The sequence below is a fragment of the Arachis stenosperma genome, chromosome 1 (assembly GCF_014773155.1).
Source record: "Arachis stenosperma cultivar V10309 chromosome 1, arast.V10309.gnm1.PFL2, whole genome shotgun sequence".
Classification (NCBI taxonomy): Eukaryota; Viridiplantae; Streptophyta; class Magnoliopsida; order Fabales; family Fabaceae; genus Arachis; species Arachis stenosperma.
This window is the reverse complement of record NC_080377.1, coordinates 54,404,639-54,426,697: the sequence shown is the minus strand read 5'-3', so window position 1 is coordinate 54,426,697 and position 22,059 is coordinate 54,404,639. Positions and strand designations below refer to the sequence as shown.

General features: G+C 37.1%; 2 protein-coding genes across 4 annotated transcripts; both read right to left on the bottom strand.

Moving 5' to 3' along the window:
- Positions 1–481: 481 nt before the first annotated feature.
- On the bottom strand, positions 482–6,602 carry LOC130960194 (protein TPX2-like). 3 transcript variants are annotated; one of them, XM_057885532.1, is made up of 17 exons: positions 6,071–6,601; positions 5,680–5,844; positions 5,474–5,539; positions 4,804–4,945; positions 4,375–4,480; positions 3,994–4,044; positions 3,585–3,682; positions 3,410–3,485; positions 3,261–3,323; positions 3,011–3,097; positions 2,739–2,797; positions 2,565–2,643; positions 2,340–2,408; positions 2,174–2,236; positions 1,918–1,995; positions 1,505–1,593; positions 482–1,310 (listed from the first exon to the last, which is right to left on the bottom strand). In XM_057885532.1, the coding sequence occupies exons 1-17, from the start codon at positions 6,333–6,335 to the stop codon at positions 1,292–1,294; spliced, it is 1,575 nt and encodes a 524-aa protein (XP_057741515.1). In that variant the 5' UTR covers positions 6,336–6,601; the 3' UTR covers positions 482–1,291. The 3 variants fall into 3 exon arrangements, with proteins under 3 accessions (XP_057741515.1, XP_057741507.1, XP_057741521.1); XM_057885524.1 differs by lacking the exon at positions 482–1,310 and having other exon boundaries at positions 1,324–1,593; positions 6,071–6,602; XM_057885538.1 differs by lacking the exon at positions 482–1,310 and having other exon boundaries at positions 1,545–1,593; positions 1,895–1,995; positions 6,071–6,602.
- Positions 6,603–16,665: 10,063 nt separating this feature from the next.
- On the bottom strand, positions 16,666–17,196 carry LOC130979857 (uncharacterized). The gene has a single exon (XM_057903405.1). The coding sequence runs from the start codon at positions 17,194–17,196 to the stop codon at positions 16,666–16,668; it is 531 nt and encodes a 176-aa protein (XP_057759388.1).
- Positions 17,197–22,059: the final 4,863 nt, after the last annotated feature.

The following is a 22,059-nucleotide window of genomic DNA, read 5'->3' as shown; positions in this document are numbered from 1 at the left end:
TCAAACCGGCCTTCCAATCTCTAACAAACATTTGAATTTGAATACCTCCCTTATCTTAGCCAGATAAAATAAAATGAGATAACTACCACTAGCTATATAAAGGGGATCCAGAACCCCCTTAGGTACCTCATTCATTCTACACACCTTATACCTTTCAGATCCACTATGAATTGAACGTCGGAATGTCTTTGCAGGTATTACCCCTCATTGCTCCAGCCAGATAATCCGGCAACCGCCTCGACTCACAAGTCCCCAATCCATATCACAACCTGTACCAGAGACTTCTAGTACAATGACAATGCTAAAGAAGTTGATTCACAAATCAAAAACTCTTCTTTTCAATTTTGGGTCGAGTGCATAACAACAGTCTAAAAAAGAGGACATGTGTTGCATAGTCATACTCAGATGTGTGTTGCATAGTCACTCAGATGTGATGATTTATGTTAGAGACAGCATTGCATATATAATGAGAATGTTAACATTTGAAAATAAAAATTCTACTATATTAAACCAGAACAATTTTTTGGCTGAACTTTTGCTTAATCAATCTCCATATATTTATTGTTTCTGCTTGCATTTTGCAAAAGAATGTATGTGAACTCTAAAGCTAATTGAGTGAACTTTGTCATGGAAGCAGTGCAACATGAGCAAGATCAACATTAGTGGTTTAATTTTGGTGTTAGCAATAGTAGTAGCAGCTACGTATCAACAGTGGTTCTTCCAAGTATATTTTGTTTCCGTCTGATTAGTCCGCCACAAAAATCTTCAAAGAATTAATTGAGGTATTACTCAATATGGAAAAAAATTGGTATTTTTAATATTTTTATTAGAATTTATGTTATTAGTACTTCTGTCTTGTAATACTTTTGATTTACGCTAATTTTATACTATAATAACCATGTAGGTTCTGGAATGTTTTACCATTATCGTAGTGAAGTATCAATATCTAACACATCTGCGCTCCATATAGTTAGTACAAGTGCTTCATAGACTACCACAAAAAGGAATATGCTTATTGCTTAATGCCTATACAACACTTCCTTAACCTTTTTATTTTTTTGAATATGATCCAGGGGGCAGTTGCAGAGGATACAACTTACAAGTTATATATATAAATATGCTAATTTCTGTTCTAAGTTCTAACATTAATCTCCTAAAATTTTGTTTATGGTAATGGATCTATCAACTAAGTTGTTAAGCCTGTATGTACCATTGAGCTTCATGTTAGGAGCAAAATTTCAAATATGCCCATAACAAAATCTGGTTGTGCATATTGCCTCGTCATTTAGTGTCACCGAATTCCCAAGCTCCTGAATCATTTCAGGTAGAAGAGTTACCACACAGAGGTTTTCTCCACTTAGAAAACTCCAACATATGAACAATAATTATCTTTACTTTGGGTTATTAAACAATGGAACAACTTTTCTTTTTCTTTTTTAGTTCTTTTGACGGGAAAAAATGAAAACTAGTATAGGACATGGATAGTGAAGTCAATAATGCATACCTCCTTCCACTCAATAGTGTACCAGCTTCACTGATGCAACCACCATTTCTATTATGGATTGGCTTCGTCCCAAACATATAACGTTTTTCCTACATCATTATGTTAGATACATGATGAGTAATTATCAATACAAATATTCATTAATAAAAAAAAAAGGAAAAGGAAAAGGAAAAGAAATAGAAATAGAAAAAGAAGAAACAGATATGAAAAGCAAACGCTCAAAAAAAGAAGCCATGTGCTTTCAGACACTGCTACACTATCAGTATCACCATTATTACCTCTTGCTCAGGATTAAAATAATTCAATATATTTTCTTTTGAATTCTAGCTCAAAGAAATCAATTTATTCACTCGATGCTATGAAAAATAATCCAAGGTCATCATCACACACAATTCAAGTTATAGATGGGAAACCTTTCTGCACATCCCAGAGTGCTGAGGCAACTTCAATTGAGACCCATTATTTGGCTGGGCTTCAGATGTCAGGGACAGCTGACATTTAAATAAATGAGAATTATTGAGAATTGTGGGCATTGAATTCAATATAGAGTATTTGAGTAAACAAAATGATTGCAGTGAAAATTTTATAGGAGCAATAGGTAACTGAAAAATAATTAAATTGCAGCAAAGAAGAAACGAGGGCTGTCTGCACAAAAAACTATGAATTCACCTTGTTAAAGAGTTCAATTGGCGGACTACACTGAACCCCCTTGTCAGTGTAAACATTAAATTCCTGCATAGAATTGAATATAGATGGGATATTAAGAAAAAAAATTCTACTGGGCAAGGCAAGGGAAAAATTAGGGACACAAAACCAATGAAACTGCATGGCTCACCATTGGCACTGTAGTTTCCTTCTTGCTGTTCTGGAAATGACAAATATTATCTCCTTTATTCAAAGGTATCTGCATTCAGAGATATTTTAACTTGTTTTAGGAAAAAACTCAGAAGTTGGACACCAAAAGGATATAGATATAGATAACTCATGCCCAAGTTTATAGTTTCCTTCCCGGTATCAAAAGCTTTCCATGTATCTTGCCAAAAGTTTATCATGCTCATACCTTCTTGTTAGGAGGCCGAGCTTTCAAATTATGAGTAAAATCTAATCCATCATACTTTGGTGTACCCATGGCTGTAGGCCTATGTAAAGAGACAGTAATTTGTAGTTAGTACCATTGTCTCATGCATTGTCAAGTTACAATGGACATTTATCATTTGATCAAGGCATTCATTACCTTCTAAAGTGTCTGATTCTATTTTCTAGAGTAGTGACAGCAGCACGTCTGTCCAAACCCTGCAACCAGATAGGCAGATACGTTGGTTTCTCAAAGATCAAACAAATCTATCTACCTTGTAACAGCAAGAACATACAAGAAAATCCAAATTATTCATAACCAGCTTTTCTCCTATAGACTACATGAAATGTAAAACATTGAACATCAATCACAATGTGACAAAAATAAGAAATACGAAAATGTTACAACTTAAAATTGTATGAATTATTCACCTTATCAGAATCATTGCAGTGAGGTGAAGATGATGAAGTAGCATAACTGTGTTGCATGGCCCTCTCACAAGTTTTCAGGTGAAATTTCTGTAAAGTAAACATTAAACCCAAGTTTTGATATAAATAATGCAGAAAAAACTTGATTTCCAGATTAATTGTTAGTTAAAAATATATTCCTCCACGATGATGAAACAAATGGTGGAAAATTTGAATGCAAATTGAGAAAGAAACTATCAAAACTTGGACTTACTTGAAATTCTGGCAGTCGTGGAGTGCTCCGTTTGGGAAGTGGCAATATTGGAGCATCAAGAATCTAGATTACAAACATAATTAGAGGAGAAAGTGGAAACAGTGAACCAAAATTAACCGAAAGCAGTAATATCGATAGCAAGCACCAACTTTTTTATTTAATGGACGTGCTTTGAATCTGGGGGCAGCCACTATCACCTTCTCTGACTCAACAGCATGTTTGGATCTGCAAAGCACAAGTATTTCTTTAAGTCTAATATCTCAGGAAGAAAATTTATCTTTATCAAAATTTCGAACACTACATGTCAAGTTGTCAACAACAGACCTTATCCTTTGTGCTCTATGTGCTGTTTTAAGATCAGGTTCTCTAGGAACGGTGAGCTTTAACTTGGAACAAGAAAGGTTGTGATCAACTGTTACAGCCTGCCACAACATACAAATGTAATGTAGACAGTTCCATCATGTGAACTTCTTTCCACCCCTCAAACTAAAAAAGACTCCTTTGTTGAAGGATTAAAAATGATTTTGCTATTCCCTTTTTTCAGTTAAGTTAAACAGTGGATATACCCTTAACAATTACTTATTTAACAAATTTCCACTCGTCAATAGATTTATTGCAAGAAAAAATAGTCAATAATATATTTTATATAAATATTAAAATATGAGTATCATGCTGTCATATAAAAATAATTGACAGAGTGAAGTTTTTGAGCCATCAGCTTTATAATTCATACCCTCTTAGGTGCCTTGTGGACAAAACTGGTATGCTGCTTCACATCATTAACCTACCATAGAGAAGATATAGTAAGCATTACAAAGTCGTCTAAAATAAATTATGTCAATAAATTGTTAAGCCCCATCTATGTTCCATGTTACATTACAATGGATTATATCATACCCATGAAAATATTGACTAAGCTCTCACATAAAGCCCAAAAGCATTTCCAAAGCATACAAAAGCAACACCATGCTAGGAAAAGTTTACATAAGATTACACCATATCTAACTCAAGAAAATGAACAAAATTTATCTAAGAGCTTCTAGCAAACAAAGAGAACAGCATCTTCTTCGCATATTAGAAAATCAGTGCATGAAGAATAAAACAATTTTCTGACCTTGCACAAGAGACCACCCTCTAATTTTTGCCTCTTGGCAGCTTGACTTTCTGCTCCAGAAGAGGTAGATAAATTTCTTCCATCCGCAGTTAGTAGCTTTTGAAATCTGACAACAGAAGAGTTGTAAACATAATGATACGTGGTTCATTTCAAATCCATGAATTACATATCGTATCATATAGTTACGGCCATACAGCAACAAGCAAAAGCTAAGGAACAAATGTAATACTCCTATTGCCCTACTTATCTAAAAAGTGACTTCATAAACAATAACATATCCATCCAACTTAGGTAGCATTTTGACATAATGCAACCTGCTGAGAATAGAGAGATGCTGTGGGAGAATATGTGGCATGTTATCTTAGGGTGGAACCCAATTTTTTTCTTTTCAATTTAACTATGAAAAAGTATAGGTAATCCAAATATTACCTCAAACCAACATTTTGTGGGGAACGGTTTTGCTTGGCCAACTGACAAGCTGTAGGTTTCATTAAAGTTGATCTTTTAGGCACAGCAGATTTAACCTTGGATTTCACAGCATCGCTCATTGTCTTACTGGAAAATGTATGTCCTATAAAGAGGCGCAAATACATGTCAAGTAAAAGGGAATAAACAAGTTCAGATAATTCCAAATGCATAATATTATAAATAACAAAAGCAATGTAACAACATATGGTGCTGTGCTACTGCTAAAGATTAGAAGAAAGTTATAAAGTGCTTAAGCCAAACAGCTTAACTTTTTTCTTGGTAATTATGTTTCTTAACTTGTTACCATAGCCTCTACGATTAAGTGCTTAAAAGTATGGTCCCAACCACCAATATTCTTCATGAAACTCTGGTTAAAATTATACTTTTAATCGGGAATCATTTGATCCATTTTTGCTATGTGAACTAAACATGGTGGAAAAGAAAAAAACCTCAATCCATTGCATAACGATATTATGTGAACTTCAGATTATAAATTGACTTTGAAGAACGAAAATAGGTGATGCAAAAATCCTAGTCTTGAATCGTGAAACTAATCAGCATATTCTGGAAATTTGATAAGTCACTTACAAATATCAGAGAAATATCAAATCACCGATTATTAATTTATTACCTGTAGGTAATTCAAGTGGATGATTCGTAGCATCACTATGCAGAATGCCACCATGTGCTTTCGAACCTGATAAGAATTTTGAGCATATAGAAATATTTAGATTTTACTTAGAAACTTGAGTTCAACGTCGTTTCAATGCACCATAGCTATGATAATAACACTACGAAAGAGAAACGAAAACCAAACGAAACGACCTTGACGCATACCATTATTATTGTCGTCAACAACCGTAAGCGAAAATTCCATCGCCGAAGCAACACTAGATTTCTCATCATCTACATTGGTCGCAAATTCCAGAATCTTCGATTTTAGAGAGTCACTAGCATCTTCCAAGACGAACCCCTCTCTCACCACTAGCTTCGCCACGAAAGCTGAACCAGATTTTCAAAAATAAAAGCACAATTTTGTGAATAAAAAAAAAAAGGCTTTGAAATAAAGCAAAGAAAAATGGGGGAAAATAAAAAGGTCGCGCCTTTGAAGCAAGTCGTTTTCGCACAATGCTGCTTGCGAATGAACATTCAGGAAACGAAATAATATACTTTGAAAAATAAAAATAAAAATGATTAAAATATGTATAAGAAGGGGAAGAAAACGCACGAGATTGAGGGTAGGTTGGAGCATTTTGGAACCAAAGCTCAGCTCGTTGAGCTTCGGCGGGAGTTTCTGGGCGCGTGAAATCGAAGAAGCGAGGCGCGTCGAACTCGTAATCCAGGTCTATTTCGTGAGCTATAAACACATGTTCTATTTCTTCTCCTCCTTCTTCTTCTTCTTCTTCTTCTTCTTCTTGCTCTTGCTCTTGTTCTTGTTCTTCTTCCACCTCCATCATAGTCACCACCGTGTTCATCTTCATAATCATACTCATAACATAAACTCTCTCTTTCTCTATTTATCAATCTCTATGCTGTGTGTCAGCGAGTTGTTGGAGCGAGTTAATAACGCGGGTTATGATCTCCGCACCAGTGTTTCATGTTATGCTGACTAAGCAGTAGCGACTAGATTTGACTAATCAGTAATCACTACTAATAAGGCTTCTAATTTTTAAATGCCTCGCTATTTATTTATTTATTTCTTAAAAAGGAAAATTTCAATGCGCGTCGTGAAGCGGAAGGAACCATTCATTGCTCTTGCGAGCTGGGAACAAAGGGGAGACATACTGCAGCTTTTTACTAATACTAATATTCTTTCTTTTTTTGGTCTTTTCATTTTCCAAAATATATACTTTTGTTTTATTGTGACATGGCCTGGAATTTTGTGATGCAACTTCAAGCACAATGTAGATGAAACTTTGGTGAAGAAGTGTAGGTGACAGCTTATAATATGGCTATAAATAAATTCGATCCGATTTGATTTGGTTTGTGTAGAGTGTAGTGGTCCTTGATGGGGGGACATTAGATTTAGGATATTTGAAATTATTGTATTAATATATTTAGATTAAGGATTTAATTAATGTGAATAATATGTTGGGGGCATGGGGCAGGTCGTAGCGAGAGCCTGCAAATTCGGCGGTTGGTCATTGTATTGTAATGCGGATTGTGGATTGTGGATTGTGGATTCTCGATGCGATTGCGTCAGCGGATACTAATATATGCTTCCATGAGAGATTCTCACTCATCACACTGAGTGACTGCCTAGTGTCTGCTGTCTAGTCACTTGTGGAAGGGGGGGACCTCAGTCAGTAATTCATAATTTCTACCTCCTCCTTTCACAATTCACACATGAGAATCCAATGAAAAAAAAAAAAAGCATCACACACCTACAGTAAAAAGAGGTAATTTATGTTAATAAATTGATTGTAAGTAAATATTATACAAATATTTTCAATAAAATTTTTGGACAATTTACATAAATAAAATAAATGGAGAAAGTGTTACGCAAATACAATAATTTAAAAAAATAGACACAAATGTAACAAATCTATTTATATGTAATCTGCAACATCTTAACACGGTTTTTAATTATACGTAATCTGTTAAATTTTATCGCGAATTACGTTCAAACGCTGAAATAAATAAATCGCTGTACTTTACAGCAGTTTATTAAGAGATAAGCCCAAATTTTATTCCGCGAGACCTTATAGCGAATTATGAAGGGCGTAGCACAATGGTACAAATTCATTAATACCAGTATAATAGTAAGAAACCATGATGCAAAATATATGATTGGGCGAACAGAGTAAACTACGATAAGCGGACTCAAGTTTTGCTCGTCTTTTATGAAGGCAATGGAGCGCAACTTGAGAGACTCCAGGTGCTTCACTGTTACCCTATTTGATAGACACCTGTCTAGATATACCGTTGCCGAGACAATATCGATCGAGAGCTTCTTGCTTGGGGCGTACCGAGTTTCTCTTCAGGATCGTACATGCGACTGTAGATACTTTCAGACTCTCTATTATCCATGTTACCATGCGTTTGCATGTTGTGCCCAGTTACGGCTTGACTGGTCTGCATGGACGGATTCAGAAATTTTAATATGGATGGGTCGAATTTTAAATAATTTTTTTCATTTCATAAAAAGAATTAACATATAGTTATTAGAGTTAGTTTTTTAAAAAATTTATCAAAAATATATATATATATAATTATAATTTTTTTCACAATTTTATTTTAATATGATAATTACATAAAAAATAATAATATCAATAGTGCATTATAAAATTATAAAATACTAATAATTTATAGCTTGTTTAGTTAAAAATTATCACATATCTTATTAATTAAAATTAAATCTTTCAAAATTTGAAAATAAATTATTAATTATTTAAAAGACATAGTACCCTTATAGAATACAAGATATAAGATATCTTTATAAAATTTTTTCTTTTAACAACGTAAATTTAAAAGAGAAATGAGTATTTTTTACAAGAAAATAATATCTAAAGTACGTAATGTGATTACCAAAATATAACTACGTAAATCATTATTAATATAATAATATAAATGTTAAATATATTAATATAAAAAATAAATATAGAGATTATTATGTAAAAACTAATTTAAAAGGTACAAAGACTTGAGGGTGTGATATTAAATTAGTTAAGTAAAAAATATTAGTGAATTAAATAATTAAGACATAAATCCATCACATAATAAAAAGTAATACTTATAAAACTATTAAATTACATAATATTTTTTATTTTTTAAACACATATCTCATATATAAATATAGGTTCTTAAAATTTTTGGGGGGCCGAGGCCACTACTCGCCCCCTCTAGGTCCATACCTACTGGTCTGTCTATGTTGATGAAGTCTACAGCATGCAGAAGGTGTTTAAGGTGTATCAGATGGGTTTTATGCCTCCAATTCCAGAGAGACTTTGGCCACCTTATGATGGTCCGACTGATATTCCGGATCCTACCTTGAGGCGTTGTCGTGATGGACAACCGAGGTCTACCATAATCCAGAACAACATGAATGAGGCCGACCCTAACCAACCAAAACGATGCGGCCTTTGTAGACAGGGCACATGCGTAGATCTTGTCCCAGAGAGGCTCCATCGTAGCTGGTGGTTCATAAGACTTGTAGTGTTTGTGTTTTTAGTTTTTGAATTTTGTTTTGTCATGTAGCGATTTACGTTTTTGGGTGTTAGTGTTAATACCTTGGGGCTATTATATTTTTTATGACTTCGTATATTTGTATGACGGTTATGATTTGCTACTTATGACTTTATATTTATATGACTTCATATCATGATTTCTTACTATTATACTGGTATTCATGAATTTGTACCATTGTATCACGCTCTTCATAATTCGTTACAAGGTCTTACAGAATACACTTTGAGCCTATCTTTTTATAAGCTATTATAGGATGTAGCAATTTATGTGTTTCAATATTTGAACGTAATCTGTAACAAGGTCTAGCGGATTACGTGTAATTGGAAACCGCGTAGGAGTGTCGCGGATTATATATAAATAAATTTATTGCATTTGCGTCTGATTTTTCAAATTGTTGTATTTGCATAACACTTTCTTCTATTTATTTTATTTATGTAAATTGTCCGATTCTTAATATACTTAATCTTAAATAAATTTATGTAAATTAAATTAGATAAATTCAATTTAAGTATAATTAAATTAATCCAATTTAATTTATACACAAAATAAGATATCTATGTAATATTAACTTAGGGTAGACTAAAAATTGAAGCATATACTTGCATCTACTATGAAATGGTCTGTAATGTATAAAAGTAAAGAAATCATTGACACGTTCAGTGTTTTTTTTTTTTAAATTAGTAAAATGGTTAAAATTAAAGCTCTTTTTTTAGGGTAATTCACCCCTATAAACTAAAACAAATTTAAAATTATCTGAATCTCCCAAATACAAAAATATTATATGAATGTCTCGTTTCATAATTTTATGTAAATCCAATTCAATGAATTTAAATTAGGTTTGTTAGTAGTAAATCGAATCTATAGAATTTGAATTACTTTATTTCGTGTTCAAACATTAGTAAATTGAATCAATGGATATCGATTTTCATGTACACTACTAAATCTAATAAAAAAGCATCGATTTAGCCCTCTTAGTAAATTGATTTATACCTAATACTGGCTAATGATAAATCAACTCTATTAACTTCGATTTAACATGAATTCTACTGTATATATAAATCGAAAGGAGTTAATTCGATTTAGTATATGTCTGATGTATATAAATAAAAGTTGAACGTGAAATTTTTACCATAGTGGGATTCACAATGGATAATGATGAGAGTTTTTTAGTTCTGGTACATTATAGAGGGTCGATTAAGAAAAAACGCGATCAGGAATTAAATTTACTGATTAGGACCTGTTGAGTGTTTTCTTCAACCTTCGACAAGTTTTATTGAGTTTTAGAATACTATACTCAAAAGACTAGGGCTGCATGGTGTGAAACGGGTGAAAAAATTATCCTATAGAATCTCAATTTTAGTTGTATCTCTGTCCTTTGCAGCTAATCTAAACCGCAATAGTGATGCTGGAATTGATGAGACTGGACCTTGGGGGAGGTTGCAATTGCGACGGCCGGGGCTCCTATTATGGTTCCGATTTTCGGAGAGGGTGGAGTACTGGTGGACGAAATTGTGATCATCAATAATGGCTCCAAAGACTTGGTGCTCTCAAACATAAATCACACTTTGTCACAACTCCGCACAACTAACCAGCAAGTGTACTGGGTCGTCCAAGTAATACCTTACGTGAGTAAGGATCGATCCCACAGAGATTGTTGGTATGAAGCAAGCTATGGTCATGTTGTAAATTCCAGTCAGGCAGATTCAACTACATTAAGAGATTATTAGATTTTCGAATAATAATAATAAATTAAACAGAAAATAAAGATAGAGTTACTCATGTAATTCAATGGTAGGAATTTCAGATAAGTATATGGAGGTGCTGTGTTCCTTCTGAATCTCTGCTTTCTGCTGCTTTTATCCAATCTTTGTCACTCCTTTCTATGGCAAGCTGTATGTAGGGCATCACCGTTGTCAATGGCTACATCCCATCCTCTCAGTGAAAATGGTCCAAATGCTCTGTCACACCACGGCTAATCATCTGTCGGTTCTCGATCATGTTGGAATAGAATCCCTTGATTCTTTTGCGTTTGTCATCACGCCCAGCAATCGCGAGTTTGAAGCTCGTCACAGTCATTCAATTCTGGAATCCTACTCGGAATACCACAGATAAGGTTAGACTTTCCGGATTCCCATGAATGCCACCATCAATTCTAGCTTATACCACGAAGATTCTGATTAAGGAATCCAAGAGATATGCACCCGATCTAAGGTAGAACGGAAGTGGTTGTCAGTCACGCGTTCATAGGTGAAAATGATGATGAGTGTCACGGATCATCACATTCATCATGTTGAAGTACAACGAATATCTTAGAATAAGAATAAGTCGAATTGAATACAAAATAGTAGTACTTGCATTGAAACTTGAGGTACAGCAGAGCTCCACACCCTTAATCTATGGTGTGTAGAAACTCCACCGTTGAAAATACATAAGTGATGAAGGTCCAGGCATGGCCGAATGGCCAGCCCCCAAAGTATGATGTGAATTTGAAAATAGGGAGAAGGACCAGATATGTGGTCAAAAGACTAGATAGTCAAAGACATCTAATAAACTAGTAAAAAGTTCTATTTATACTAAACTAGCTACTAGAGCTTACAAAAGTAAGTAATTGATGCATAAATTTACTTCTGGGGCCCACTTGGTGTGTGCTTGGGTTGAGCTTGATCTATCCATGAGCTGAGGCTTCTCTTGGGGTTGAACGCCAAGTTGTAACGTGTTTTGGGTTTTCAACTCTGGTTCGTGATGTGTTTCTGGCGTTTGACTCCAGAATGTAGCATGGAACTGGCGTTGAGCGCCAGTTTATGTCATCTAATTACGAATAAAGTATGGACTATTATATATTGCTGGAAAGCTCTGGATGTCTACTTTCCAACGCCATTAAGAGCGCGCCATTTGGAGTTCTGTAGCTCCAAAAAATCCGTTTTGAGTGCAGGAAGGTCAGATTCCAACAGCATCAGCAGTCCTTTGTCAGCCTCCTATCAGAGTTTTGCTCAGGTCCCTCAATTTCATCCAGAAAATACCTGAAATCACAGAAAAACACACAAACTCATAGTAAAGTCCAGAAATATGAATTTAGCATAAAAACTAATGAAAACATCCCTAAAAGTAACTAGATCATACTAAAAACTACCTAAAAATAATACCAAAAAGCGTATAAATTATCCGCTCATCAAGTACCGGATGGGGTTGAGGATGCACTCCATGATGATGATGATGATGATGATGATGATGATGATGTAGAGCCCACTACGATAGCTGATGATATTGATGATGACATAGCAAGGAACACTCCAGTTGTGGGTGGCGGAGTATCTAGTTCAGGAACTCATCAGTACCTCCGCACTTTTCATATTTGGACTTGGATGCTATGGTACAGCAAGGGGATTCGGGAGTACCTGTAACACTCTAACTTTTAGCACCTCATGATCGTACCAAAAGTTCAGGCCTTACTTGCCTCTAAACATTTTTATTATATACTATCTTTATTTAATATTGATTTTTCGCGAATACGAACCAAAACTTTAATTAAGAAGACGATAGGAGACTTTATTTTCAATCACTTACTCACAAAAGTATATATATTCACATAGAATTAAATACATAGACTTATTTTAAGATTCTCAAAACAAATCATACCCCACTAAACAAACCAAAATAATAAACGACAAGGGAAAAATAAATTCTAACAACTCAACTCGTGAATATAATCTTCTATACTCCTGTAGCTCCACACTAAACCTTTGCACCTGTAGCTGAAAGGGGTGAAAATAAGGGGTAAAAGCTGGAAAGTTCTTAGTAGGATCGGGGTGTTTAGTTATACTCATTTTAATACCATAGTCAACAGCAACGGGCAATAGAATACATTTAGACTTAACAAATAAAGGACACAGAAATCAAGCAATCATATAGCACACCAACAATCACAAGAAACACACTCCTAAACAAATATGTGCAAACAAGTATAATGCATGTCTATCTCTAGTACAGGTAATGAGCTCATCTGTTAGTTTCGACCCTCTCCTAACGTAACTGATGAGCGGATAATTTATACGCTTTTTGGCATTATTTTTAGATAGTTTTTAGTATGATTTAGTTAGTTTTTAGTATATAATTATTAGTTTTTATGTAAAAATCACATTTCTGGACTTTACTATGAGTTTTTGTATTTTTCTGTGATTTTAGGTATTTTCTGGCTAAAATTGAGGGACCTGAGCAAAAATCTGATTCAGAGGCTGAAAAAGGACTACAGATGTTATTGGATTCTGACCTCTCTGCACTCAAAATGGATTTTTTGGAGCTACAGAACCCCAATTGGCACGCTCTCAATTCTGTTGGAAAGTAGACTGATGATTAGATTTTTGACGGTATAGAATTTCACTATTGAAGTCTCGTTGCAAGTATAGTTTCTAAACCAATCAAAAATCCTTTCATACAAAAGATTGTTTGTCACAAGTAACAAACCCCTAATTTTATAAACCGAAGTATTCAAACCTCGGGTCGTTCTCCCTAGGAATTATAATAAGGTGTCTTGCTATTGGTTATGAGTTATTTTTTTTGGGGTTTTGATAAGAAACATGAAAGATAAATGGCAAGAAAGTAAACTAATGGCTAAAAAGGTCTTGGTAAGGGTTGGTGGTCAAGGATCTCTATCCTAATCACTAACCACAATATGAGAATTGGCAAGGATTAATCTCATTAAATCATCCTCTAACTAGTAGTAAAGGAAAGTCAAATGAGCTATATCAATCCTAGTCCATAAGTCCTAACTCTCCACTAATTCAATTAGTGAGAACTAGAGTCAATGGCTCCCAATCATCAATCACTTGGACATTAGTAACTTAAGAGGTCCTAAGTTACCTTTCCAAGCCAAGAGTATAAAATCCTACTCTAAAATCCAACCAAGCATTTCATCAAACACTTGGAAGGCATAAAAGGAAAACATAGTAAATCAACAACAAGAACAAAATCTAACAACAATTATTGAAAGGAATTAACAACACAAATAAAAAGGAACACAATTATTATGATTTACCTTGAATTGAATTGAAAGAGAAAGAAGGAACAAAAGTAGATTTACAACAAAACACAAGAACAATATAAAGGAAATTGCAACATAGGAATGGAAGGGAGATGAATGTAACTACAAAGAGTTGAGAGATAGAAGTAGAAGAAAGCAAAGATTAAAACCTAGATCTAAGAACTAAACCTAATCCTAATTCTAGAGAGAAGTGAGAGCTTCTCTCTCTAAAACTCTAAACTAATCCTAAGTATATTCTATATGATTTCCTAATTCATTCCTAGTTGAATAATGATAAAAGTGATGCCTTCCCCTTAATCCTTCATCCTTTTATTCCTTTCCCTTAGCAATTGGCGCCAAAAATGGGTTCAGAAACCCTCTCAAATCGCCAGGCACGTGTTGCATTAGTGAGGTCATGTGCCGTTATCGACGCGTGCGCGCACGGTACGCGTGCGCGTCCCTGGCTAATTCTGCGATGTGCGCGCGAGCGCCTTGTGCGCGTGCGCGTGCATGGCTGACTTTGCTTCTTTGACTTTTTATGCTTCTCTCCACTTGCATGCTTCCTTTCTTGCTTCCTTTGATCCATGCCTAGCCCATTCCAATCCTAGAATTACTAGCAAACATATCAAGGCATCTTATGGAATCAAAGAGAAACTAGAATTCATCAAAATAAGGCTTAAAAAGCATGTTTTTACACTTAAGCACAAATATGGGAGAGATAACAAAACCATGCTAATTCATAGGCTAAATGTGACAAAAGGTTATCAAAATACTCTAAATTCAATACAAAATAAACCGTCAAATTGGGGTTTGTCAACCTCCCCACACTTAAGCCTTAGCATGTCCTCATGCTAAAATAAGAAGGAACTAAGGGTTATGACATTTATTGAATGCAACTAAACTATATGAGTCCTATCTAAATGCAATTTTCTAAGCAAATGGAAATGCTTAGTTCAAACATATCAAATTGCCAAGAGAGCATGTGTAAGCATAAGAGCTAGGCAATAGGAGTTAAGTCCAAACCACAATTGTATTGAACTATTAAAAAGAGTTCAAACTTGCAAGAATATAGATAATATGAGTGAATACATGTAATTGAACTTTTGAACCCTCACCGGATGTGGATCCGCTCTATTCACTCAAGTGTTTAAGGGTCAATTCACTCAATTCTCTTCTAATCATGTTTTCCAAAATTTGGTTTTCTTCTAACAATCAACACTTATTCAATGCATGCATACATTCATCATGAGGTCTTTCATCTAGGTTGTAATGGGGTTAGGGTCAAGGTAGGATCATTTATGGTTAAGTGGACTAGAATTTGAATCTTTGCTTAGCATAGACTTCCCCACCTAACTATATAATGACCTATACAAGTTCAAACTATTCTAACTACCCATTCTTCACTTTTTCTTACATACTCATGCATTCTTATTTGATTCATAACACCTATGCATTGATTCCTTTTTTATTGACTCACTTTAGGGCATTTTGTCCCCTTTTATTATTTCTTCCATTTTCTTTCTTTTTTTTTTCTTTTTTTTTCTTTTCTATTCTTTTGTTTTTCTCATTTCCACTTTTATATCTCTCTTTTTTTTTCTTTTCATTTTCCTCTTTTTTTTTCTTTCAAACTATACACAAGAACATCAATGCATAAGGTCTATACATTTAATCAATACATGAGTATGTACCCAATTCCTAAACATGACAGTGCACTACCCCTTTTATCCCGTCCAATGTTCCCAAGTCTCACCAACTTTGAATAATAAACACTCTCACCAGCCTAGGCTAATCAAAGATCCAAACAAGGACTTTTCATTGGTTTTCCGCCTTGGGCTTGTAATGTGCTAAAATGAGAATAAGTTGGTTAAGCATAGGCTCAAAATTGGCTAACAATGGGGAGTAAAAGGTAAGCTATTTGGGTAAGTGGACTAATGAAATAATGGCCTCAATCATACAAATGCATGAATACAAGAAATAAATGGACATATAGAATCAAGCAAATCAAGGATCACAATCATAGAAAGAGAGCAATTTCACACAAGAATGGAAAATAAGTGGTTATAAAATGTAACCATATCAATAGGCTCAAGTCTCACAAGCTTGTGTTCTCAATTCAATACATGCTTCACAAAGTATGAGATTCAAGCAAGTTTCACTAAAAATTTTATTTCAATCAATTGGGTTAATGCCCTACAATTAAACTTCTTGAAAAATCTCAATGTTTGACTAAGCATTGTTGTGATTGAAAATTTCAAAAATTTTCTTAATTTACCCTTTCCTTTTCTGCTTAAAACCAATTTCTTATGCAAAAAGGGTGACTAAGTATTTGCAATTCAGAGTATGATTTCTAATCACAACCACGAACTAAAGAGAAAGATATGCAAAAATGTATAAAGAAAAATCCAACTAAAAGTATGAAAGCTATCATCTAAAACATCTAAAGATATCCATAAGCATCAAAATATCTAAAATCCAAAATAAGCAGTAAAGGTATCCAAAGTAAACTAAAAATGCATCAAAATATATACAAAAGATATGCAAAATAAGGTAACTAAGAAAGTGTCCAAAATGTTCACCGGTTCCCTCCCCACACTTAAGATCAAGCATCGTCCTCGATGCTAAACCGGAGGATCAGTGGAAGGTACAACGGTAGGAGCCGAAGCTGTCTGAGGCGGTGGAACTGGCTCTGTGGTGTCTAGGGCAACTGGAGGAGCATCCTGCTGAGTCGGTGCCTCCGTATCCTCCTCCTGACGATCCTGCTCATCGGAGGCCGGAAAATCGGGAAGCGGAGGTAACTCAGCACCCAGGGAAATAAGTGCCCGGTCCATCCGATCTAATCGGCGTCTGACATGGAGTCTCTCACGCTCTAGGAACCGAAATAAACGCTGGACCAGGAGATAAGTAGGCTCAGGTGCTGCAGAAGGAACTGTAGATGAAGATGGAGCTGCTGCCGTGGAAGAGGATGGGGCTGCTGTAGGGGCTGATGGTGAAGGTGTCCCCACTACTGCTCTGGCCCTAGAACGGCGTCTAGCAGGGGGCTTCTCGTGCACCCAACCACCCCAGGGAATAGTAATCTCCCTGTCATCTGCATCAGGGGGTGGCGGTATCACATCATCGTCTAGCCATGGGACCTCAGCTAGGGCCGCCATACTCGTGACCAAGGTAGGAAATGGAAGTAGGCCACGAATATGCGCCCGCCACATGCACTATCGGATAAGTCGAGGAAAAGAGACATCATTCCCCTCCATAACACACCCAATCAGCAGAAGCATCTCCATAGGGATCTCAGAGAAGTGAGTGGTAGGCAAGACATAGTGGGCAAAGATCATCTGCCAAGTCTTGGCCTCTCTGGTCAAGTGAGCAAATAACATCCCCTTAGGCTTGGTGTTGGTCGCATCCATGACCCATGCAGCATCCGGTAATCCAATCACGCGCCTAAGCGCCTCATAATCAAAAGTCATGGTATGGATGGCTATCTCTGCCTGCTGATGGGCACACGTGTCATCAGGAATGTGCCGGTACTGTAATGCCTCCCCAATAGCAGTCTCAGTAATCATGATCTCTCTACCCCTCACCTGAACCGAATCCAAAGTAGGACGGAAGAAGTTGCAGTAAAACTCCTTCACCCACGAGATGTTAATATCACCCAAATCTCTATCAACAAAATCGAGATCCAACTCAAGGATCCGACCAGTAATCGACCGTCTTACATCATTAGGTAGGAGCAATTTCTTCTCACTATTCAGCTTTGTTGTTCGATATCTGGAAAATCGAAGCTCACAATAGAGATTGGGAAACCTAGTCGGATCGGTAGAAGGTAACTGCTGATTTTCTTTTTCTTCATCATTTAATGGATTCTTAGCATAATGCTTGTAGATGGAGGGAATGGAGGGGGTATAGTATTTTCTCTTCTTGGAAGAGGTGGCAGTGGCTATAGCCTTTCCTTTATCCGACATCCTGAAAAATATGATCGAATATAAGCAATAAAACACTTAGCATGTAACAAAGAAGGCATGTTCAGGATACAATTGGCTAATACCAATCATGATGTTACAGTGAATATGCACAAGTGAACAAGTAAACCAAGGAAGGAATGCTTCATTAAAGTCAACAACTCATATTCAAAAGGCAATAATATCATCATAATTTTGAAAGAATTGTTAAAGAGGGTTAAAGGTGGGTGGAAGTCAAATGGTTAAAGAAGTTAGTGAGTTAGAAAGGTGGATTAGTGCTATGATGATATTTAAGCTCAAAGAAAAGAGAAGTTGCGGTTCATGTTCACAATAAATGATGCAAATCCGGGAAGTTGAAAGAAAACGGAAGTTAGCCCAAAATTGAAATAAAGACCAAAATGAAACTAATTTTCTTGAAAATCGGGCAGCATTCCGGCTTAAAACTGGACATTCCTAGATAGCAAAATAGCACAAATAGCATGAAGGCAACATCAAATAAACACAGCAGCAGTGAAATAGTATGCAGGCAACACAAATTGCACAAAATAGTAACCCAAACAGCAGCATACACACCCAAGGAAAACAAACAGCAAATATGCACGTACGGAGCACTTATCAGGCCTAGAATCCTCTATCCAGTCCTAGCTACCTAACAGCAGATATTTCTATCTAACCTAGCATGCAACATTTAAATTTGAACTAAGCAACAAACAATTACAGTAACTACAAAAATAAACAATTAAAAGAAAATAAAAAATAGAAAAACAAACAGATTTGGAGCAGGAACCTGGGAGCTGGGAGGAATGGAAAGGTGAACTGGGGATTGACCAGAATTGATGGGGGAGGCAGAAGTCTGCACCGCCGTGGACGGTGGCCGGGAAGATGGGTGGCTGCGGTGGTGGGGGTTTGGCCGAGAGAAAGAGGAGAGAGTGAGTGGATGAGAGAGAGAAAGAAGTGAATGGATGAGAGAGAGAGGTTATGTGGTGAACAATGGCGGCCGCGGTAAAGGGCGGCGACGGCGGTCGCTGCGGCGGCCGAGGTGGACGGGATGGGTGAGAGAGAGAGAGAGAGATAAATTAGGTGGTGATGAGAGAAAAAGAAAGGTTGGCCGTCTGGTGGTGGCTACCGGCAGAGCAACAGCGGCGGCTGAGGTGGTTATGGAAATGAGAGGAAGAAGATGAAAATGGTGAGGGGGAGAGAGGTGAGTGCGCTGCGGCGCAACGCTCTTCGCGTCTTAGGGTTACCCCTTTTTTGAATCGACGCGGGCGCGCACCTTGCGCGTCCGCGTGCATTGAGGAAAATGGAGATCCACGCGTGAGCGTACAGTGCGCTCTAGCGTGGGTTGGCAGATTATGCAACGGCGCGTGCGCGTACAGTGCGCGCACGCGTACATGGGATTGGGCCTGAGGCTTAGAGTGGGCTTGAGGCACGCCCAACTCTCGGGTCAGAAGCCTAGAGTGGTGGCAGCATGTAAGGGGCGCGCGCGGCAAGTGCGCGCACGCGTACGTTGGTAATCGTTGATACGGCGCGCTAGCGCAATGCGTGCGCTCGCGTTCGTCCCTTCCTGGCCACATGGGCGCGCACACGGCAAGTGCGCGTCCGCGTGAATCGAGTTGGGCCAGGGGCTTAAGGATGGCCCAGAGCTGGCTCAACTCTCTAGGGCTTGGCTTAAAACTTGCAGCAGCAAATCGACGCGGATGCGGCAGGTGCACGTCCGCGCGAACTTCCATGTTCGCATAATTGGCGCGCACGCACGTAGTGCGCGTCAGCGTGGGTTAAGTTGGGCTCAAGGCACAATGTTCGCCCAAGAGAGGCCCAACTCTCGGGTACGTGGGCGATGTTGCATCCACACAGGGACGCATGCGCGTACTTTGTGCGCGCGCGTCCACCCCCCCCCTTTTTTTTCAGAAAAACTTTGCTCCCCATACTGTTCACAACTCTTTATTCAATCAACCATCATACAATTCACAAAAGATGCAATTTTGATATTATTCATCTACTACTAAACACAACATACATGTGACTAAGCTAACAATTAAGTTGTACAAACAAATTTGTATGAAACATCTACCTACAATGGCAACTCAAATCACTTATTAAGCAAGTTTAAAAGAGAGTGGAAAGAGTTTACCATGGTGGGGTGTCTCCCACCTAGCACTTTTAGTTCAAGTCCTTAAGTTGGACATTTTTGATGGGCTTATTGTCATGGTGGCTTATGTTTGTACTCATCCTTGAATCTCCAAGGATCTTTACTCCTCAATTGGTTGACAGAATTTCCAACCCCTTTCCTCAAGCTTGGACAAAGTTCTACCCAAGATATGAGTCCCCATAGTTGGTCTTCATATAGCGAACCGGGATCCCATATCTTATCTTCACAACCGTCTTCAATTTGTTCTTCATACTTTTTCTTTCCGGGTGGTTGACATATGGAATTCTCTTTAGCATACCAAGCCTTCTTTCGATACCCTTGTAAAGTGGCATTCTTCCAATCATCACTCCTATACCTTAAAGCTTTTACCTTGACGAGCCTAACACCGACTTTCCAACCACTACACAACTCATTCTTACTTTTAATTTCACAAAGAGTTCGAAGTTGACCATCATTTTCAATCAAACCATATTCAAGTGAGAAATTAGAGCTTAGAGATAGAGATTTTACCCACTTAAATGTTGTATTGGATGGTAACTTGGGAAGGGAGGCTTCCCTACACTTAGATAATGCAAGGTCTACTTCCTTGTGCTCTTCTTTGTGTATTTCCACCTCTTTCCTTTTACTTGGCCTGGTGTTGTCTTCAAGAACTTCATCTTGCCCAATAGGAGGTGATTCAATTTTGGATAGGAATTCATTGATGAATGAATCCATCTCTTGATCAACCTCTTCGTATTCTTCAATTTCAATATGCACCATGCCATTTTCATTTTCCTTGGGAGGTTGTGCACACTCTTTTATAGTTTCAACTTCATGTCCAATGGGAGAGGACTCCATTATAGAGAGAAATCCATCCATGATTGAATCCATTTCTTGATAAGCCTCTTCGAAGTCTCCAATGATGGTATGCCTTGGAGGTTGCGCACCCTCCTCAACATCAATTTCAAGCTTCTTGGGAGAGTGCTCCATGATGCTACATTCCCTTGGACTTTCAACATCTCCTAAATCTTCAACCACCTCTTCCTTTTCTTCAATGATCATAGGCTCCTCCAATTGTTCCAACACAAAATTCGACTCCTCCTTCTCCACCGGATTATCCACTTTCTCCTTCATGCTTTGTTCTTCTTTTGACTTTTCACATGTGGCCATGGAAGTACCTTGAGTATTCAAACATTGGTGGGCTAAAGTGTGCACCACCTTGGTCAAATTGGTCACAAACTCAAGTGTATCCCGCTTCATGGCTTCTTGTCCTTGGAGTAACAAAGTGAGAGAATTGTCTATTGCGGCTTGTGGTGGGTAGGAAGGTTCATCATTTTGGAGAGAGGATTCATAATAGGAAGGTGGTTCTTCTTGGTAAGGTTGTGGAGATTGTGTGTATTGAGGTGGTTCTTGGGAGTAATCTTGATAGGGTTGTGGTGGTTCTAAGGGTTCTTGCTCATAATGGTCATAAGAGTATGGTATGGGGGTTTGGTTATATGATGGATATGGATCATAAGGCGGTGTTTGGTAATGAAAGGCTTGTGAGAATGTTTGAGGTTCATGTTGAGGATAAGATTCATAGGCATATGATTGTGGTTGTTGAGTGTCACAAAAAGAGTCATCATAGCCGTTAAATTGACATGCATTAGGATGGGAATTATACCTATAAGTATCCGGAGGTTGTTGCCAATAGGAGTGATCAATTCCTTGAGGCTCCTCCCATCTTTGTTGGTTCCATCCATGGTACATGTTGCCATTAAAGTCCACATTTCCTACAACACAATTAGAACCAAACTCAAAGCCAAAGTGAGAATTCATAACGAGAGAACAAAATAAAACTAACAAAAATTAAGAAACAAACAAAAGATAAACCTATTCACAATATTCACATATGTACAATAACCAATAACATAACACTATTGCAAATCCCA

What these genes read in the sequence shown, in the direction of transcription:
- LOC130960194 (XM_057885524.1), bottom strand. Translation starts at nt 6,335, where the DNA reads ATGAGTATGATTATGAAGATGAACACGGTGGTGACTATGATGGAGGTG. An exon ending in ACTGCAATGATTCTGATAAG is followed by an intron (nt 2,798 to 3,010) that starts GTGAATAATTCA and finishes ATCTGGTTGCAG; the next exon opens with GGTTTGGACAGACGTGCTGC. An exon ending in ACTCTGGGATGTGCAGAAAG is followed by an intron (nt 1,594 to 1,917) that starts GTTTCCCATCTA and finishes ATAATGATGTAG; the next exon opens with GAAAAACGTTATATGTTTGG.
- LOC130979857 (XM_057903405.1), bottom strand. Translation starts at nt 17,196, where the DNA reads ATGGCGGCCCTAGCTGAGGTCCCATGGCTAGACGATGATGTGATACCG.